We start from the raw sequence: 19,170 nt of genomic DNA on the forward strand, positions 1-19,170 counted from the left end.
ATGTTGTTTTAAGATTAGATCTGGAGAGCTTTGCTATATGCCAATGAGTTCCACCATAAGGTTTTGCTTGGATCAATAGATACAATTCTGATCAGGTTTCATCAAGTTTGAGATAATAAGTGTGGCATCTAGAGTGGTCAAAATGCTAGAAGTTTTGCTAGAAATCTTAATTTATAACCCGATGTACCACAAAATATAACAAAGCTTAGATAAAGTCGATACAAACATTCTGACGAAGATTCGTCAAGATTGAATAATAAATTTGTCAAATGATGACAGCGACTTTTTCTAACGTTTGTTCCATTGACTTAGATTTTGACTCCATTTTACCTTAACTCTAAAAATTTTAAGATGTCACATTAAGATATATTGTTGCATGTGCCTTCTAAAGATGTTAGTTGTTAAGTAGTTTTTTTTCTTCTAGATATGAAATGGTGACAAAGCCTTTATCTTATTTAACCTTATTTTGAATTGGACGTTATAAGTTCAACATTAAAAAATATGACCAAGAGTCATTTATATTGAGACAAAGCTATGGCTCATGAAGCGGAATCGGGCCAAAAGTTGACAAAGCTCGACGAACGCAGACAGACACTGGACACATACGGACGCCGGACATAGACTGACAACCATCGCTAACAGGTTTGATGAGGTAAAAATACATATAAACAGATACGAACCGGAAAGTGCGTCTGAGTTTTCGCAGTCTGAGATCGAGGAAGGGCTGGGCGGCTGTAGCGTGCTTTCCTTGACCCTCTGCGTGCGGCTGCTGAAGGCGCGCACGAGGTTCCGGAGATGCTCCGACAGGCTGCTACTCACGTTTGACACCCTGCACAATTATCAATGAATGTATATGAGTTGTTTGGTTGTCGATGGGATTTCCGCTTAGTTCGCTAAAAACAAATCTATTGTTGGTAGTGGCAGGTAAAATAAACTTCATTTGTTATATTAAATATTAATTATTAAACTGCCAAACAGTTACGGATTAATTGATGCCACGTGTTTGCATGACTCCTATCAAATAAACTGTATCTTTGGATTACAAAGATAGTCGTGAGGAACATTTTAAGGATTGTCAATGATTTTACAATACAAGGGAAAAGTGCTCTTTAACAGAGTCCGAGCATTTAAGTTTTGTAGCGCAGAGAACAATGAGATGTTTTTTTATTTTGACAGTAAAAAATGTAGCGCGTGGTAATTAAATTTTGTCGCCCATATCGCGAACGCAGTTGAGTTCTCAAAACGAAAGAACATAAATGCGCTGTATCAGTTAAGTGTAGATAGTTCAGTATTGAACCGATATTTTGCCGCCGTATACACCTTCCATGAGTACTGCGTGTCACTTGGGTGCTAATGCCACAATGAAAAGACGTTACCATGGATGGAACGCGCTCATCGGAGCTATTTTGTTTTCGAATGCAGAATCTGGATGCACAGTGGTTAAATGCAGTAACGGACTACATTCTTTGGTATACGTATATTATGTTACCAATGGGGCAGAGGGCGATTTTCGGGAAATACTACAGCGCATATTTTTGAATGTTTGACGATTGAATAATTTTACGGATTTATGAGTGTGAAAGTGCAATTACTTGCTTTCCTTCAATTAAATCGAACACTCTTCGAATGTACCCTTTTGACAATAATACACCCGTGGCGATGGATGATCTGTCAGTAACAGCTCTTTGTTACCATCATTAATATGGTCGCAACAAACAAGTATCCGTTTTCATTTAAATTGGTTAAAATATTTTCTTCCCACATTGCCTTGAGCAAAATTTCTTCAAAAAAGGTCATCGTTGTCTACACCGCTACCGGTGCGTATACAAAAAGCTCCCCTTCTACCTGGAGAAGTCGCTGACTCCGGCGTCTGAGGTTCGCCGGAAGTTGTGGAAGATCACCCCGCTCCAAGCAGAGGCCGTGCTGATTTGACCTGGGCTCGGTGGCGGGGCGGAGGCGTCCCCGGCGCCAAAGATACCCGGATGGAGCGCCTGACCGCCTTCTGCTTCGAGATTTCGAGTTTCTAAAACAAAAATATAGTATGTGTTACCAATATTCGGATGTTCTCCTTCCTTACTAGTAAATACTTTCTGGAAAAGACACTAATTATGTGTGTAATTTGAATGTATCAGATTTATAAAAGACAATTCGTTTACCGAATTAAATGAAAGTGACATATTTGTGAAACTAGCAAATAATTCATCATTGTAGAAGACTAGGCTTAGATGCATTGTTTTCAAGACGGCCCTTAAAATATTCTAGCAATACCCTACAACAAAAACTATATGACGCGTTTTCCACTAGAATGTCGTTTCACTTCTATTTTATGAAAGTCTGCGATTGTATTGACACGTGATTTACAATCTGTGTATTGTAAACTGTTGCTTAAGGGTGCGGTTTCAATTTTGTTCTACTCGAAAAATGAGTTTGATTTCTATTGTTGTGGCATTAATTGTAAAGTATTATTATATGTTGAGATGCTTGAATTAAAGTTCTGGTATATATTGTACTACTTGTATTGTATTTGAGTGAAAAACTCGAATTTTAGTTTTGATTTTAACTTCCGAGTTCATATGCTAAAATGCTTCGCTTTTGGATTCGACTACAATCCTAGTACGAACCACATATATGTTCTGTTTCGGTAACAAGTGGAAACCAATGTGAGGAAACATGTTTGGGTTGCGACCGCCATATTCTTTATATTTACAGAAAAACATGTTATTAGTCTTTTTCGGATAGTCCCATTTCGCGTAAATAAAGATGACATATTCGATATGGTATCTGCTCTGTTTGTAATTGGAATCATAAAAAAAAATTATTCTTATCGTTTACACACATACTTTCCGGTGGTTTATAGAGAAATATCAGTGAATTAAAACTGATAATTGCACTGTTTCAAACAGTGAAAATTAACAGTGAAAATTATTGATAATTTTCACTGTTAACTGTGAAATGACATCATTTTTTGACAAAATGACGTCATTATCTCAGCGAAATTCTTTAGTTAATCTCTTTAATAATGTATATATACTGTGAAAAAAGCATAAAATAAACAGAAAATTTGTTGGATTCGATGGAATATCGATTTTAATTCACTCGTGATCATAGAAAATATATATTTTCACTAGTGGCGAAAATATTGTTTTCTATGATAACTCATGAATTAAAATTGATAATCCACCGATTCCAACAAATATCCTATATTGAATATGGCAATACATTATTTTCGAAAATTTAACAATAATCGTTAAGCAGTAGTTAAATGTAAAATATTAAGCAGCATTAACATGTAAATTTAACCCTTTATTTTTAAGTGATTATATTTTGGAGTAAAGTAATGTAACAATTGTCAGTTTATTTTAATTTATTTGTTGCAAGATGCATAATCAACTTTTGTTTTTTGTCTCTTATTCCGTCCAAACATATGTAAATGTGGTTAAATGGATGGATATGAAGTGTTCAGCGAGAGATCATACTAATGGTCATATACCGTTTGTATCGAGACGTCGGGTATATACACAATTACCATCTTTCTGAAACTGGCTGTATTGCAGATTATGATATCACACCATAGCTATGCTTATGCGAAAAATAAATCTTCGAAGTTTATTTTCGGGAAAACTTTTCTTTATTTCGATGTAAGTTTTTAAAAATTTCATTTAAAAATATTTAGATATGACTCGTATTGTATATTGGTTTCAGGACGATTTATTATCAGACACCTCCTATTATTGTTAACTTATTTTGCCTAGTGGGCTCTTCCATCCTTCTAAAATGAATCAATTTATTTCCAAAATTAGGGATGCCAAGCATATTTATTTCTTTATTTAGAATATTTCTTACAGAAATTCCTTTCAGCAAACAGCGCAGATCCTGATGAGACGCCGCATCATGCGGCGTCTCATCTGGGTCTGCGCTGTTTGCCAAGGCCTTTTTTTTCTAGACGCTAGGCATACATGGGTGAATGTTCAATAACGTTGCGTACCAATTATGAGCAAGAAGCGAACATCTTTTTGTTGTCACCTAAAAGATAGAAAATATTACAGCGTATACTTTATGACTACATTCCATGTCTTAATACATCAGTATATTCCGTTTATTAATATTTCATTCCATTCAAACGATTTAGACTCTATTTTCCGATACAATTCAAACATAACTCAACACTTTAGGCAAAACTCTGCATAAACGTGTTCTTGATAATTGCTCGAATCAGGGTCTGAGTACATTGTCAAGCCTTTTCAAGGACAACTCGGTGCGGTTAAATATGTTCGTCCCGAATGTTTTTTAAAATTCTGGAAAACACATACAACCTATTTCATTTTAAACAAGAGCACTAGGAGTTTCTGACCATGCGATGTTGGTGAAATCACATTCTGGTATACTTTTCCAATGAACGTTCGTTAACCTATTTATGCCTAGAGTTTAGAAAAAAGGTCTTTTCAAACAGTGTAGACCCAGATGAGACGCCGCTGTTTGCTTTCTATAAGAAATATTCTAGCTATAGAAAATAAGCATACTAGACATCCCTAATTTTGGAAATAAATCTATCCAATTTAGAAGGATGTGAGAGTCCACTAGGATAGATAGGTTAATGATTCGTTCTGAAGTTGTCTCCCTTACAAGACAAGAAGGCTCGTATGTTGCAGAAAATTGAGATCGCTAGTATTCAGCGTGACCAAAAGGAACCATCCGCCGACCGGCTACGGTGCGCTGTTCAATGATTTGGAATGTGTTAAATTAAATACATTTTTTCTGCTGGTGCTTTTGAAAATGCTGGTTGAACTCCTGTTTATAGGCTATGGGTAATGTTCCTCAATACAAGACTAGCGGACAAAAATTTCTTTCCCGATGCTGTTTGTAGAGTTTAACTTTTTTAAAGAATATTTTTGGTTGAATATAAGTGCAATAATAGTAATTAATATGTTACTCTCTTATTTTTTTAACATATAACTAAATTTCACAGAACATGATTTAATTCAAAATTGTCAGATGAGACCGAAACATAACATTTGTGTTGGGCTAATGAACAACAAAAAATATGAAACATTACAACAGCAAGAGGATGTAATACAATGTGAAGGATTAAAATAGGTTTTTGTAGGTCTCGTCAAATATAACAAAACAACACTTCTGCAACTTAAATCGTACGGTGAAAAAATGCTGTGTTAATACATGGGATTATATATATAATATAAATCGATGGTTTTGTTATATTTAAAAGCGTGGAAACAAACTAAATTGAGGCCATCTCTAAAAGCCCTAATTGGCACATTCAAAATGCCATTAAGTTGGAATTCCTTCATCAAAAATGAAATACAATACGTTACTTTGTTGCACCTTTCTGGAAGTTTGTCTTGCCTATTGTCAAATTCTTCCAATTCTTAATCTATCCACGTTTATACAGGGTTGTTTGTGCCAAATACATATTGTATAAAGTCAATCAGGGTTGCAATTCCAATACCAAATGCAGTTGAAATACGCTATAGCTGATACTTTTATTAAATATTGTTTTAATCGATTTCTCCTACAATGAGTATTATTCAGTGATCGCAAAATATGTACTTTATTGAAGATGATATCATCTTCAGGGATCGAAGATAAATGTATGGCATAAAGCAATATAAGTTTTACGTTCTTAAACTTAAACTAATATTGTAGGTGCATAACTTATTTCTTAACATCAGTGTACATTAATCTTTGTATTGTTTTGAGTTTCAACAGCAGAGACGTGCATTTGTGACATTTGTGTGTGTAAAGTCTGATTTCCTTCAGTGCTCCCAATCGTGCAAAAGTCAACCATTTTACGATGGTCATAGCCATTAATAGGGTCAGCAAATTATAACTCGTACTTTCTCTAAAGCGCCAAACCTGGCATGGTAGACATCGCGAACTAACACAGAAATGACGAACCATTTATTGTTAACTGCTGCTCGAGGATTGTTTTATTAGTAATCGATAGATGCTTTCAAACCCTAATCCTGTATGTTCGTGACATGTGCCAACTACAGATATTTTCAGCTGTTGCAATCATAAATGAAACTATGCTAAACGAATAAGTTCAAATAAAAATAAGTCGTATCTATCTAAATATGGCGAATTTTCGGTTACTTTTCATCACACATTTAAAAATGCCCCACTGCTATATGTCATAACAAAAATCGGCTGTACTCGTATATAAACATTTTACATACAAAAGACAAATTATAGTATAATAAGAGAAAATTGAAATATATAAATGTACAAAACGTTTCTACAATAGACATTGACTCTCTATGGCATTTAAGTAAATAATCGTAATTATAATCGTAATTTGAAATTTGCAAAAATTCAACCAATACCAACAAATATTAGACGTCTTTTTTACAATTACAAATTACCGTGACCGAATCTATTTTCCTTCTCATCCAAAAGGTGTTGTCTCACTTCGGCGTCCCTATCCACAACGTTCACGTAAATCACGTCATCATTAATGTCGCTTGTAGCGTCATTTCCCATAGTTAGAGGGACTACACTTACGGCATGGAAGCCCCATTTGCTTGGCTCATTTTGCCAAAAGGCTGTCATAACTGTTGTCAAAATCATTTAGATTCCCTCATATGGGACTGTAAAGGCTAAGCCTTAATTATAAAAGACCGTGCAATGAGATTAGTATTGTGTTATTGCATGCGCACAGTGTATATTTCCAAGTAAATAACGTTGTAGAAATGTTTGCTTTCGACCGTTTTCGCGTGCAGAACTGTAATTTAATGTGACCAATGAACCGTTTCCATAGTTGAATAAAGACATAAAACAATCCCGACATTAGTCAATCGTAGAGTCTATTCTTACGCAAATCAAGTCATATTAAAACGTTAGCGAACATTCTTAAATTCCTTTGTTATTATTAAAACGTATCTGGCCAGGAAAAAAACACCTTTCCTGCCAAAGAGCATTACAGAAACGTAAACAAATGCAAGACGAAAGAATAATGTACTTTTCACACGACAAGGTCTTTGTGCAGATCAGATTGTTTGAAACATTTTTTAGAAAGGGACGAGCAAACATCGACCCCGTTTTGACAAGGATCATCCTATCAAAATATTTTATGATAAACAAACGTTTAATGACAGGCAATACAATGGTAAAAACAACAGAAGAACGAGGATAGCGAATTAAAATACGTTAAGAACAAGACTGTGGCGTGCGTTGTTACTATTTATTTTGAGTATATGCTGTAATTTAAAATAAATTATATAATCCAACGTTCCCAAATACTTCACAATCTCCCCGAACCCGATACGGGTATTGCAAGAAAAGATAATGAATCGAACATACCAAACGAAATAGTATTCAGATACTGTGCATACAACCAAACATGCATCTCAAAAATGTACAATAAACAAACAATAGCTGTTATAGATTGGTCAACATGCAACGTCTAGTTACTAATTGATTTCGGCCCACATACAGTGTTTCTACTTATGTAATATTAACTTGTGGAAGCTAATAAGCGATTTACAGCTTTAAAAGCAAACGTTTGTCATATAACGGAAATATAGCCACCATTTCAAATCATCTGTCACGCATAAATATGGATTTTGACATTTAACTCATGTTAGTATTTATTAACAATTTAGTAGATGAAACCAATAAATACTTACAAGATCTTGTAAACCTTAACTTTGATAGACGAATTTATTAAATGAAAGTATGGATGGAAAAACAATATGATTCATCTATAAAGTCATTATACATGCTTAAAATCTATCATGTGTTTCCACTACATACAAAAAGCAAAGCAAAGCTTAGCATCTACTAAATTCAGTCGCAAAATCTAGGTCATGAAATGGTGTATCACAGGCAAAAGGCACAGCCAGATATTACTGCTGAAATCGATCGCGACTTAAGGTACCATGCTTCATCAACCTTACACACTTTATAGCATTTGTCGAACCTTGACTCCTTTTTGTATACCAACTCCGAAAACCGTGTTTATACCGAGGATTGATCACATACTTCACAATATTTATTCACTGCTTATCACTTTATACCTCGAGCTCATACATGAAAACTCCAATAGAAAAACTTTTTTAAAAAGACGCAACACGTTATCCGAGAAGGTACATCACAGGAAAACAATTCCCAAAGATAGTGTCCCAGACTTAATAGCCGAAATCAATATTGCATGGCAATAATTTTCTTATCCAAATGGTGTCTAAAATCAGCAATATTTGCCTGACGCTAAGACCGATGGTTTCAACATATTATGACTGCAACATCATGCGCCTTACACCGTATGCACTAGTGCTGATGTAAATGTGTTAATGTGAAGCAGCTTTGTGGAAAACAGTAGGGCAGTTTTATGTCAAAACAGTAGGGCAGTATTATGTTAAACCATAATGTTGGTGTTATTTGTCGATATCTGCCTATTGTCAAAGATCATTTCGTAGGCGACAGGTAAATTGTTGTACAGTTTTCATATAAATTGTTTCACGCAGTTTCCAATACTTTGTTTAATCAGCGTTATTACACCACAGGTCGAACACTGGTATACAGTGACAATCTGAGTCTCTATCGTGCTGTCATTATAAATACAACACCCCTTATACTCAATGTGCATGACGTCATTGAAGTTACAAATACAGGAAGGAAATAATTCTATTTAACAGCACTATTTCAGCTGTGTGATTAATTTACATGTAAAAATCCCAGTCACCATTGGCGGCAATCGCCTGTTGCTTTCGCGGTGTCCAAAAAAAATCAGAACATATAGGTTCGCGCTGTGCAGTTTCTAGCAACGCCGTGAAAACAGTGTTGGGGCTTGCCATTTGGAAAGCCAGGTAGCGGCTCGGCGTTTTTACGGCACGTTGGAGAGAACACTGGAGGGTCGCCTTATATTATGATTTGGAAACTATAGATTTATCATAAATGTTCTTACCATGCTGATTTTGTCATTTTACTTGCAGTATATAACGTTTTAAGGAAATCAATCACTGTGGTAATTACAATAGAAGATATAATGGCAACGAATGCAATTGAACATCTATATGCACTAAATGCAAATGCATTATGCGTAACAAGAATTCGGTTTTGGTGAATGAAAGGGGGCAAACTATTTAAGCCTTATAGACGGGAAAACGGTAAAAACATTTAAAAGCTAGCAATTTGGCACGAACTCGCGTGTACGTGTATATTTAAATACCGAAAGGTTTGTACATTTACAAAAGGAAGTAATTCATTAATGTAACATGGCACACAAAAGCTCACTACAACTTTTACTTTCCAAATGCGTCAAATTACCAGGTTTTCATTAAGTCAGTGAATTAAGTAAGCGTTACTGACAAAATGAAATAGCCCCACTTTTAAATCAGCCAGTGAATGTGTAGCTGCATGTATGATACTCATGTGTGTAACGTATCGAACTTACTTCGCAAAGACGGCACCGTTAAGCTGTTGTTCGAGTTTGAAGGTCCATAAGTCCCACGCCGCGGATATTTAGTGGGCTGCAATCCTGTGATCGTACTTTCGATGGAGTAGCTGCCCCTTCTCGAACAGAGACTCAGCTCATCGTGGTCGAATGTAAACACGTTTGGGTTTCCTACATTGCTATTAAAATATGACGCCGATGGTAATGGCGTGTGCACGTCGCTGAGTCCGCTCTTGACCAGATATTCGGTGCAATGGCGGACGATGTCGTACTCGGCTTCGAGCACGGGGTTATCGATGCCGATTGTAGGGACAGACTGCCGGTGCACACTGGGCATAAAGTCGTGAAGTTCATCGTTCGGATGCAGAATCTGAGTGACCTGTGGAAGATATTGCGACAAGAAAACACGAGGCGAGATTGTGAGAATATGATGCGAGATCACGATAATTATACTTCATCTTGATCTCGGGATATAGACTAAATGTTGGTCGAGAACGCGAGATCGCGATATTAGCATCGCAATAGCGCCTTCCGTTTGAATATGCATTGACTTGCCATATCATTGTTGTATCGTCGTTCTTGTGAAACTATATAGACTCGTGATACACTGATAATGTGAATTGGTATAAATGAGGACATCTGGGATGTCGGAGATAAATGTGTAATATGATAAAGTTAATTAAATTTTGAATAAATATTACATTGAATGCTTAATGTACATAATTAAAAAATGAATTGTTATAGTCAGTTTCATATGTAGCGCATGCTTACTGCGGTTATCAGATTGTTATCTCGTGAAATTTCCGAATTGGACGGTTTTGGGGTCACTCTATAAGAAGTAAATTGTACGTGTTATGTTATTGTATACGATACGTAATGCATGTATGTTTGGAATGGGTCAGTAACAACCATGGGATTATCAAATTACTTAAGAATATATGTGTTAATAATACTTATACTTTCATTTTTACGATGTGCAATTTAAATAGTTAAATGGCCAAAGCGGGCACTTGATTTTAATGGAAATATACGAAAAACAAGTGCGCATACAAAACATTGACACAAGTACCCTTCAAAAAATTTATATGGGAAAAATTAGGAAAATATATGGGCTAGCCCAAATGGGAATGTATTTAACAGACCTTAATGAGACCATTGTGGGCAAGCCCATATAACAGCGCCCAGATATGGCTTATATTGGACTTATATAGCTAGTATTGGTGGTTAATGGCATACTAATGTTCACAAAACATGTTTACAGATTTTTGTATTTAAATTATGCCTTAAATATATATTGTTCTCCTCACAATCAAAATAATTATCATAAATCATCTAAAATTATTTCACATTTCTACAAACAATTGAAATAAATACGTTAGAAGCGTTCGATTTATAGTAAACTTTTTGCATCATCAAGAAGATGTCGATGATGATTACGATGATGGAGATGTAAACGATAATGATGATAATGGTGGTGGTGGTGGTGGTGGTGGTGGTGGTGGTGGTGGTGGTGGTGGTGGTGGTGGTGGTGGTGGTGGTGGTGGTGGTGGTGGTGGTGGTGGTGGTGGTGGTGGTGGTGGTGATGGTGGTGGTGGTGGTGGTGGTGATGGTGGTGATGGTGGTGGTGGTGACGATGGCAGTGGCGGTGACGGCGGCGAAGATGAAGACAACGACGATGATGATGATCAAGATGATGATGATGATAATGATGATGATGATGTGGAAGAGGCGGTTTATGAGGAGTAAGATTGTGAGGATGATGATGATAAGGAGGAGGAGGCTGGTGATGACGACCGCGATAATATTTATGATGATATTGATTATTGTTATCATGGTGCTGACTTTGATGATGAGGAGGAGGGAATGTAAACAAAACGGAACCTCTAACATAGCCAAACAAACGCAAACGAAAATGTCCGCATGAAATTACCTGAATAAGGGGTGTTTTCGGCTCCATTTTACTCGAAACGCTGTCTTTGTTTGTATTTGGCGATGGCATCGTCACGTTGTGACGTAAATTGTTTGTTATTCGGCCAGCTACTGTAAAGAGAAAGCGTCGTTTGATTTTCTTATGTGATTGCATAGTATAAAATAGGAGAGGATGTTCTTAATTTATTTCCACCAAAAAGAGGTCCGCATATTACCGCTTCGCAATTAATGTCCGAATAACCAGACTTCAAGTATTTCAACAATTGGCATCACGCAAAATCAATTCGTTGCTTGCATATGTGATTTCTCATAAAAATGTAGATGAAATTCAACAAGCCAATTCTTATCAAATTGATATCCCCCGCAAATATGCTTCTGGACACAAAAGTATTACATTTGACACTCAAAAAAGCATTTTTTTTCAAGATACAAACGGTCATTACTCCGTTATTAATAGATGGCGTACAATGCCATTTTGACGTGCATCATCCTCTTATCCATATATATACTCATACCAAGTTTCAATTACATCCGCCAAAGCACTTCCAAAATATGGCTCCGGTTACACACAAAAAGCATTTTTTTAAGATACAAAGGGCTATAACTCTATTATTAACTGATGGTGTACACTGCCACTCGGCATGCATCATCCTATTATCCATATACATACTCATACCAAGTCTCAATTAAATCCGCCAAAGCACATCCAAAATATGTCTCCGGACGGACGGACGGATGGAAAGACGGACGGAAGGACGGACGGAAGGACAATGCAAAAACAATATCCCTCCGCCTATGGCGGGGTATACTAAATCGGAATAGGAATCTACATTATAATAAATAGGTATGCATACTAGAAGCACATTCCGCTTCAATTCATGTGTCCGTGTTATTGAAATTTAATTACTGCAATTACATGAAGTGCAAGATGCACAATTTATGAAGTGTGATACCCTGGCAAATTCTCAGCAACGTGCATGAATTTCAAAGCTTCTGTATTAAGGCATCATCATCAAGGGAATGTCTGCTGCGACATCATCAAGGGTATGTCTGCTGCGACATCATAAAGGGAATGTCTGCTGCAACATCATCAAGGGAATGTCTGCAGCGACATCATCAAGGGAATGTCTGCTGCGATGATTGGTCTTAGAAGTATTTGCTTATTTCTTAAATTAGCAGAATCCATGTCAAAAACTCAACAAAATTCAAGCATTCAGCTGAAGAAAGAAACTGTTTTATCAAATAACGAGAAATTGCCAATGTTCGAATCTCTTTGTACTAGAACCTCGTTTTTTTTAATTAAATCACGTAAGTTTCCCTTGGCGATGATGATTACTTTACGATTACATTATGACCGTACAGTCTTGCGCTTTATTCGTGTGTTTGTAGTATTGTTTGTCAGCATTTCATCTCATGTGCTTATCATCAGGCGAAATTAAAATATTGTATTGATTTTCTTTACATTTGCTTTAATACACAAGTAATGTTATAATTACAAAAGAATATATTTAACTGTGTTCGGTAACGAGTCAGTATGAGCTGTTACCACATTTTTGTACGAAAAATGTAAATGAGTGCGGTTTGCTATTCTAACATCGTAGTATTATGGATCGTTTTCAATCTGAAATGTAGTCATAGTTATACAATATAATATATACATAGTTACTATTACTGTGTAATTTCGTATAATTTCATAAAATCGGTTCCGTTGCTTTACGCCGTGTATTATAATTATTTTGTCATAACGGTCATAGATGGTGATTAATTAGTTTGAAAAGCATACATTCAGAAATTACAAATGCGGATGCATTGAGATATAAATAATAAACAGCTGAACAATAAATTAACGAAATACCTTGATATCGCTGATCACATTTAATCCACCTCACTGTTTTTATGTATTCGTTGTCGAAGCTTTTTGTTCGGATTGGCTCGACAGTAAGTCAACACCTTTGCAAACAAACCGAGTACATACCTTGAGAAACTGCAAATACCTGTTTATAATGAAAGTGCCATCACACGCCCATGAATATCACAAACAACAGGCTAATGATACCACCGCATGGTACCTGACCAGCTTCCATGGTAACCATGATTGCCATTCGCGACTCGGTTATTGATTATCACACGATCGATGCCATAAAACAACAACGGCTACAAATCTTTTCCAGTAAATCACTCGTTTAAGGAACACATATAGTTTTATTGATAATTATGTATTCTTTTAAAAATGAATTTTTTACTTTGATGTTGACGTTTATCAGATCCCAACACGTTTTGCTACATAACACACAGTTAACAAGTCCTCGTTTTACTCTCTTTTTTACAAGCCCACGCATCGCCTACGAAGCGTAGATTATATTCTGTTTTATAACTTTTATTACGTTTATCGTACAATATTAAGTAAACCTGCAAAATATACCAAAGTGTATATAACAAATTCAACATCTTCGTTCTTCTTTATATTCTGCAACTGATGTCAATAATAGGTAAATTATTGGTTAAAATGGTGCTTTTGTATGCGATAACAAAATAACCGCGTTTTGCGAAAATGGGTCGTGTGCCCTAAACGTTAATTATATATCTTAACCTATTTATGCATAGCGTCTAGAAAAAAGGCCTTGGCAAACAGCGTAGACCCAGATGAGACGCCGCATGATGCATCGTCTCATCAGGGTCTGCGCTGTTTGCTTTAAAGAATTTCTGTAAGACATATCCTAAATATAGAAATAAATATACTAGACATCCCTAATTTTGGAAATACATTGATCCAATTTAGAAGGATGGGAGACTCCACTATGCAATCATGGGTTAAAAATCCGACGGTCTAAGCCACGTGGGCCGGATGGCCAGACGGACAATTTGATTCCAAATTGTTTCAAACCTATTACTAACACATTGTGGTGGTGTGATAACAGTGTACATACCATTTAAAAAGTCAAAGATAAATCGTCGGCGGCGGGAACTAGGAGGAATAAACACGTTATGATATGGGGTGCCACGTCTGTATTGGTATAGATAACATATGGCCGTAAGTAATGTTCAAGTTTATTCTTTACTATTATTTGTATACACAAACTTAAGAGACTTGTGTTTTTGTAAGCGTTTTCAAAGGCATACTTCTGCAGACATGTTTAAAAATTTAATCGTTTCATCGAAAATATTCACATCGATTAATATTTTGTGTAATCATTAATGCGGGTCAATCAAGTGGTAAAATGTGGTTGAAAAATGAAAATCATCGGTTTCTTCTGGTCCATCAAAGATTGATAAGACAAGACACTCGTTTTATTCAAGATATGTAAAACGTACACAATTAATAAAATAATGTGCTAAAATACAAGATATCAGTGGTAAGTTTGTTCAAGTAATGTTTTAAAACATATTTTTTTCTCAGTCAATATATCACGATAGATTTCATAGGTAAAGGTAGATTTATATTGAACGTAATCTGTTGTAATGAACCTTGCCATTCTTGAATAAAGTGGATTATTAGAACTCCGTGAAGTATCAGGATTTAAAAGTACCGCTGAAAATCCATAATAATCGTAATGTTTCTCACACAAAAAAAAATCAGTTAGAGTGACCTTATTTGAAATTGTCTGAAGCTATTAGATGCAAAGTTTAAATAATTGAAGTATTGCTTTGCAAGACCTTCCACCAATACGATATGATTTTCTTATACCTGCACATATATAAAGGATGCCGCCCAAAATCGCCGTATGTACCCACATGTTAAATAACCTTCCTAACATTCAGTATATATTTAAAAAATATTAAATGCAATATCATTGAACTTGGTAAAACCCCAGACTTCTAGTTAAGTGTGGAAACTACAAGCATCGAACAATTTACAAGCATCTTAGGACTAAAACGGATATTTATCCAATTTTACAACATAATATTTAAAGCTTTAAGTGATTTACCAATTATAAACTCCCAGCATGTTAACAAAACACAGCCGAGATATGAACAATTTGTATTGGTTCATTTTTGATTACGTAATTGTTCTAATTGGTCAGTTTAGACCACCTCAGTAGAGCCTTCGATGTAGACAGCATGTAATTCGGCTGCTTAATAATCGGCCTATAAAAATGTAGAGGTAATCAGGGGGTGGTTTCCAGTTGATGCTGAGTTTACAAGTATTCCATCGCTGACACATGACTGACTGGCCTAACTTTGTTGAATGATGTCTGAAGGTAGGCTATTTTGAATGTCATGTCACGTAACGTCTAAATACAGTGTCTTAAAAAGCATAGATGTCATGCATATACACTAACCTCAGCATGCAGTTTCATTTAATTGTAGATGAGTTGGTCTCTATAAAAACTGCATGTTACTGCATGTGTGTAAAGGGTCGCCCCATACACTGTGCATACTAATCCACAGGTGGTTAGCGTGTGGCTATGATATTAATAAGTAGAAACATCATTTTGAATAAAACATTAAATAAAATTTTAACGCTATCATAACTCAACTTTTATGAAAGTATATATATATATATAACAAGGTATTCAACTCAAAATGACACGAAAACGGGTTGCATTGCTTTGAACAGCCATAACTTCATTAATTGTGCAGCGATTTTGTTTTTACTAAATAATATCATAGCCACACGCATACCACCTGTATACTGACTACTGAACAGGCTAATCTGTAAAGAAATGTTTCGCCTATACGGGACCTCGTTTAGAAGAGACTTCGTTGGGAGGATATGAAGGATATATTCATCGCTTGAGGCAGATTTTTTCCCAAAATATTGAGGAATTTGTTATTTTCTGTTTTCCTTTTTTTCAACCACCTTTAATCATACATTTTGACACTCCACCGTTTCGTGCATGAAATTACATAACTATTTAATGTGTCGTGGATTTTACCCCAAAGTAAAAAAGTAACGTAAAGTTGCACGATCGTTCAATCTTAAACGTAAAACTCCATAAAGGCGGAAAGTGCACGTACATTAAGCCTGTTGTTCCCAGAGATCGCTTCATATATATTATGATATGTATGTATAATAAATTTTCAATATGTACACACTTTTGTTGTCTTTTTATACCAGTATCGTTGAGAAACAAGTTCATATGTCTTAACTCAATATTGCGGGAAGCACTTACCTGAATTATTGATAAGAATGAATAAAAGGAACAATATACCACAAATGAGGTAGTCTGAATACAGAAAATGTGTGGAATGCTAAATGTTCAACACAAGTAATTCAATAACATTTCATATCATGAATTATGTATACAATTCACAAATCATATGAAGATTTTAAACATCTTACAATGTAAATAAAATTCATAATATCCCCGATTATCAAAATACATACAATTTCATGTTTGGGAATGACAAGCTGCATAAAATTTACCATCGTATTTCCTAATTTGATATATTGTCAAATTATGCGCATTGTTCCATTATTTAATTTATTTATTTCAGCCTTCATACATATTAATAAAATGAAACGTCTCTGTTTCTATTTCAGGAGAGCAAACAAGTACCGATTACGAAGACATCGAGTCGCCCGTTAGTGGTCTGCTCACGATCGACCTGGACGCCCCTGTGACCGCACCGACCGCTTGTCAAACTTCGACGGATGACGGGCATAATTCAACTGTGTCTGAAACTGAGGCGTGCACCACTTCAGTCGACAGTGACGTCCTTTCGGATTCTAGTAATTCTGCGTTGCCCTCCGGGAATCAATCGTCCCCGTTGTTCAAAGTCCGGTATGATGAATGCTCGAACTTATTGGCGGACGAAGCCGCTGAGTCCGATGCAAGCATTGGAACGGCACATCGCTGGTACCAGATGCCAGAGGCTAGTGACTTTATTTCGGACGCAATACATGCTGCCTGGAATCTGGCGACGCCGGCGAACTGCAGCCGGGACGATTGCCCGATTTCACACGGAAGCTCCGAAGAAAACTCGCAGCTGGTGGACAACGTGATGGGTCTCGAGAACGACTTCCTGCCGCGACATTCAACACCTTCGAGACACGCTGGCGCGTGGAACTTCTTTAGAGCCTCGCCTCAGTTCATCTACCCACCATACACTACAAGTCTGCCAGTACCGTCACATCAGACCTTAGCTGCGCCTTCTCAAAGCGTCGACAAGATGGTTTCCGGCCGCTCTGAACGTACCACTCTCGATGAGGTCTCTCCTCGACTGGAGAAACCGCCATACACTTACAACGCTATGATGGTGATGGCTATTCATCCGTCCAAGGAGAAGCAGCTCTCGTTCTCGCAGATCCAGGAGTCTTTGGTGAAGATGTTCCCGTTCTTTGGCGGCCCGTACAAGGTTTGGAAAAGAAGTCTCCGTAAAGCCCTGCACAGCTCCAAGTGCTTCATTATGTCTAACGACAAAATGGCGTGGAGCATCGGCTACGACAACGTGCCCTATGCCATGTTTAAGAAACAGTCCAAGCAAGACAATGATAAGTACATGCGGTTTCTTCACGAACAGCTCAACGTGGCCCCTGTCGTACCAGAGCGGAAGTTTCGAGGCGAGCCACTGAGTCTTCCGTCCCGGACGTGCTTCCAGCCTCAAGACGAGGACGACTTCCTGGGTGCCCGGAAGGACTGCGTGCAGACGCCGAGCCTGCCATCTATTGGGACGTTTGTTGAAGCTGGCTCTTCCGGTCAGAACAGAAAAAGGACTTGGATAAAAACTGAAGATTCGACACTGATGTCTGTGAAAAGAACATGCGCTGAGGAGCCGACTGTGAATAATGTTACGGACACATCGCCTTCATCGCTCAAAGCAGACAAAGTCACGAACGACCCGAGTTGGCTTAGTACCGGTAGCTATGGAATATCACATCACGGATTTGGTCAGCAGATGATCGGTGGGGGAACGACGTACGACATGACTCCAATAAACACATGGCCGTACAGAAACTACACCAGCTTTTATCCACCTAAGACCCCGATGAATGTAGGCTATTGGAGCGCCGGAAGTTTCTCAGACCTTGCCTGGCAACAGATGTATTGGCAGCAACACATGCGGCATCAGCTCGCCCACTACACGTCTCCGTACTGGCCAACATATGGCCATGCGCAGAGCGACGTCTTCTCAACAGAGGCGCTCAACCTCACAAAGCCGGGGACCACAGGAAGTGAATAGTTCCGCAGGCGACCTTCCTGTTCAACTGATAACGAGGTCATCCGATAGGAAAATCGCAAAAAACGCTGTAAATACCCGTTGATTTTTTATCAGTTTTAAAAATAAGAAGGCCCAGACAGAACGTAAAGGTTTACTTGAATCTTGTGTGTTTTTGATTATTTATTATTTTCATTATGTATTGAATATTCACACAATTATGAGTATAAAACAATATGAAGCAAATGTTCAACGTGCTTTAAACATCAAGTAAATGTTTCTGCTTGTACAGTTATAGTTATAACAAGCTGCATTGGTTAGAGACAGTCTTGTCATAATCTTTCTGACATTAATCGAGTTAGGATCGGTGGTTTCTTATGTATATTATTGGTGTAAGTAGTGTTAATTAATCCGAGGTAACACATTGGATATACCCGTAATCCCTACCACAAGTTTTAAAATCAATTATATCCGGCATAGCCAAGTACCTGATATTCAATATATTAAAACTTTTTAATTGTGTCATGATTATGTTCGTTTATATAACACTGTTTTAAAATGTCTGGTTTATAATACGAAATGTCATTTTCCTGGATATATGTTATTTTGACGGATGTAAAAAATAAAACCCAATAGGTCAACGACATTGAGTTGTTGTTACACAATATACTTTACATAGTTTTAGCCAATAAATGGCAAAAATTGCTTATATGTGAATAGTATTTTGTGTT

General features: G+C 36.8%; 1 protein-coding gene across 1 annotated transcript in view; it reads right to left on the reverse strand.

Moving 5' to 3' along the window:
* LOC127846135 (uncharacterized) overlaps window positions 1–9,746 on the reverse strand; it is a 45,073-nt gene extending 35,327 nt beyond the window's left edge. Inside the window, exons 1-3 of the mRNA XM_052377312.1 lie at window positions 9,410–9,746; window positions 1,846–2,023; window positions 681–829 (exon numbers count right to left, since the gene is read on the reverse strand). Coding sequence (XP_052233272.1) covers window positions 681–829; window positions 1,846–2,023; window positions 9,410–9,746 — 664 coding nt within the window. The remainder of the gene's footprint in view (window positions 1–680; window positions 830–1,845; window positions 2,024–9,409) is intronic.
* Window positions 9,747–19,170: the final 9,424 nt, after the last annotated feature.

This window comes from Dreissena polymorpha, chromosome 9 (genome assembly GCF_020536995.1).
Source record: "Dreissena polymorpha isolate Duluth1 chromosome 9, UMN_Dpol_1.0, whole genome shotgun sequence".
Taxonomy (NCBI): Eukaryota; Metazoa; Mollusca; class Bivalvia; order Myida; family Dreissenidae; genus Dreissena; species Dreissena polymorpha.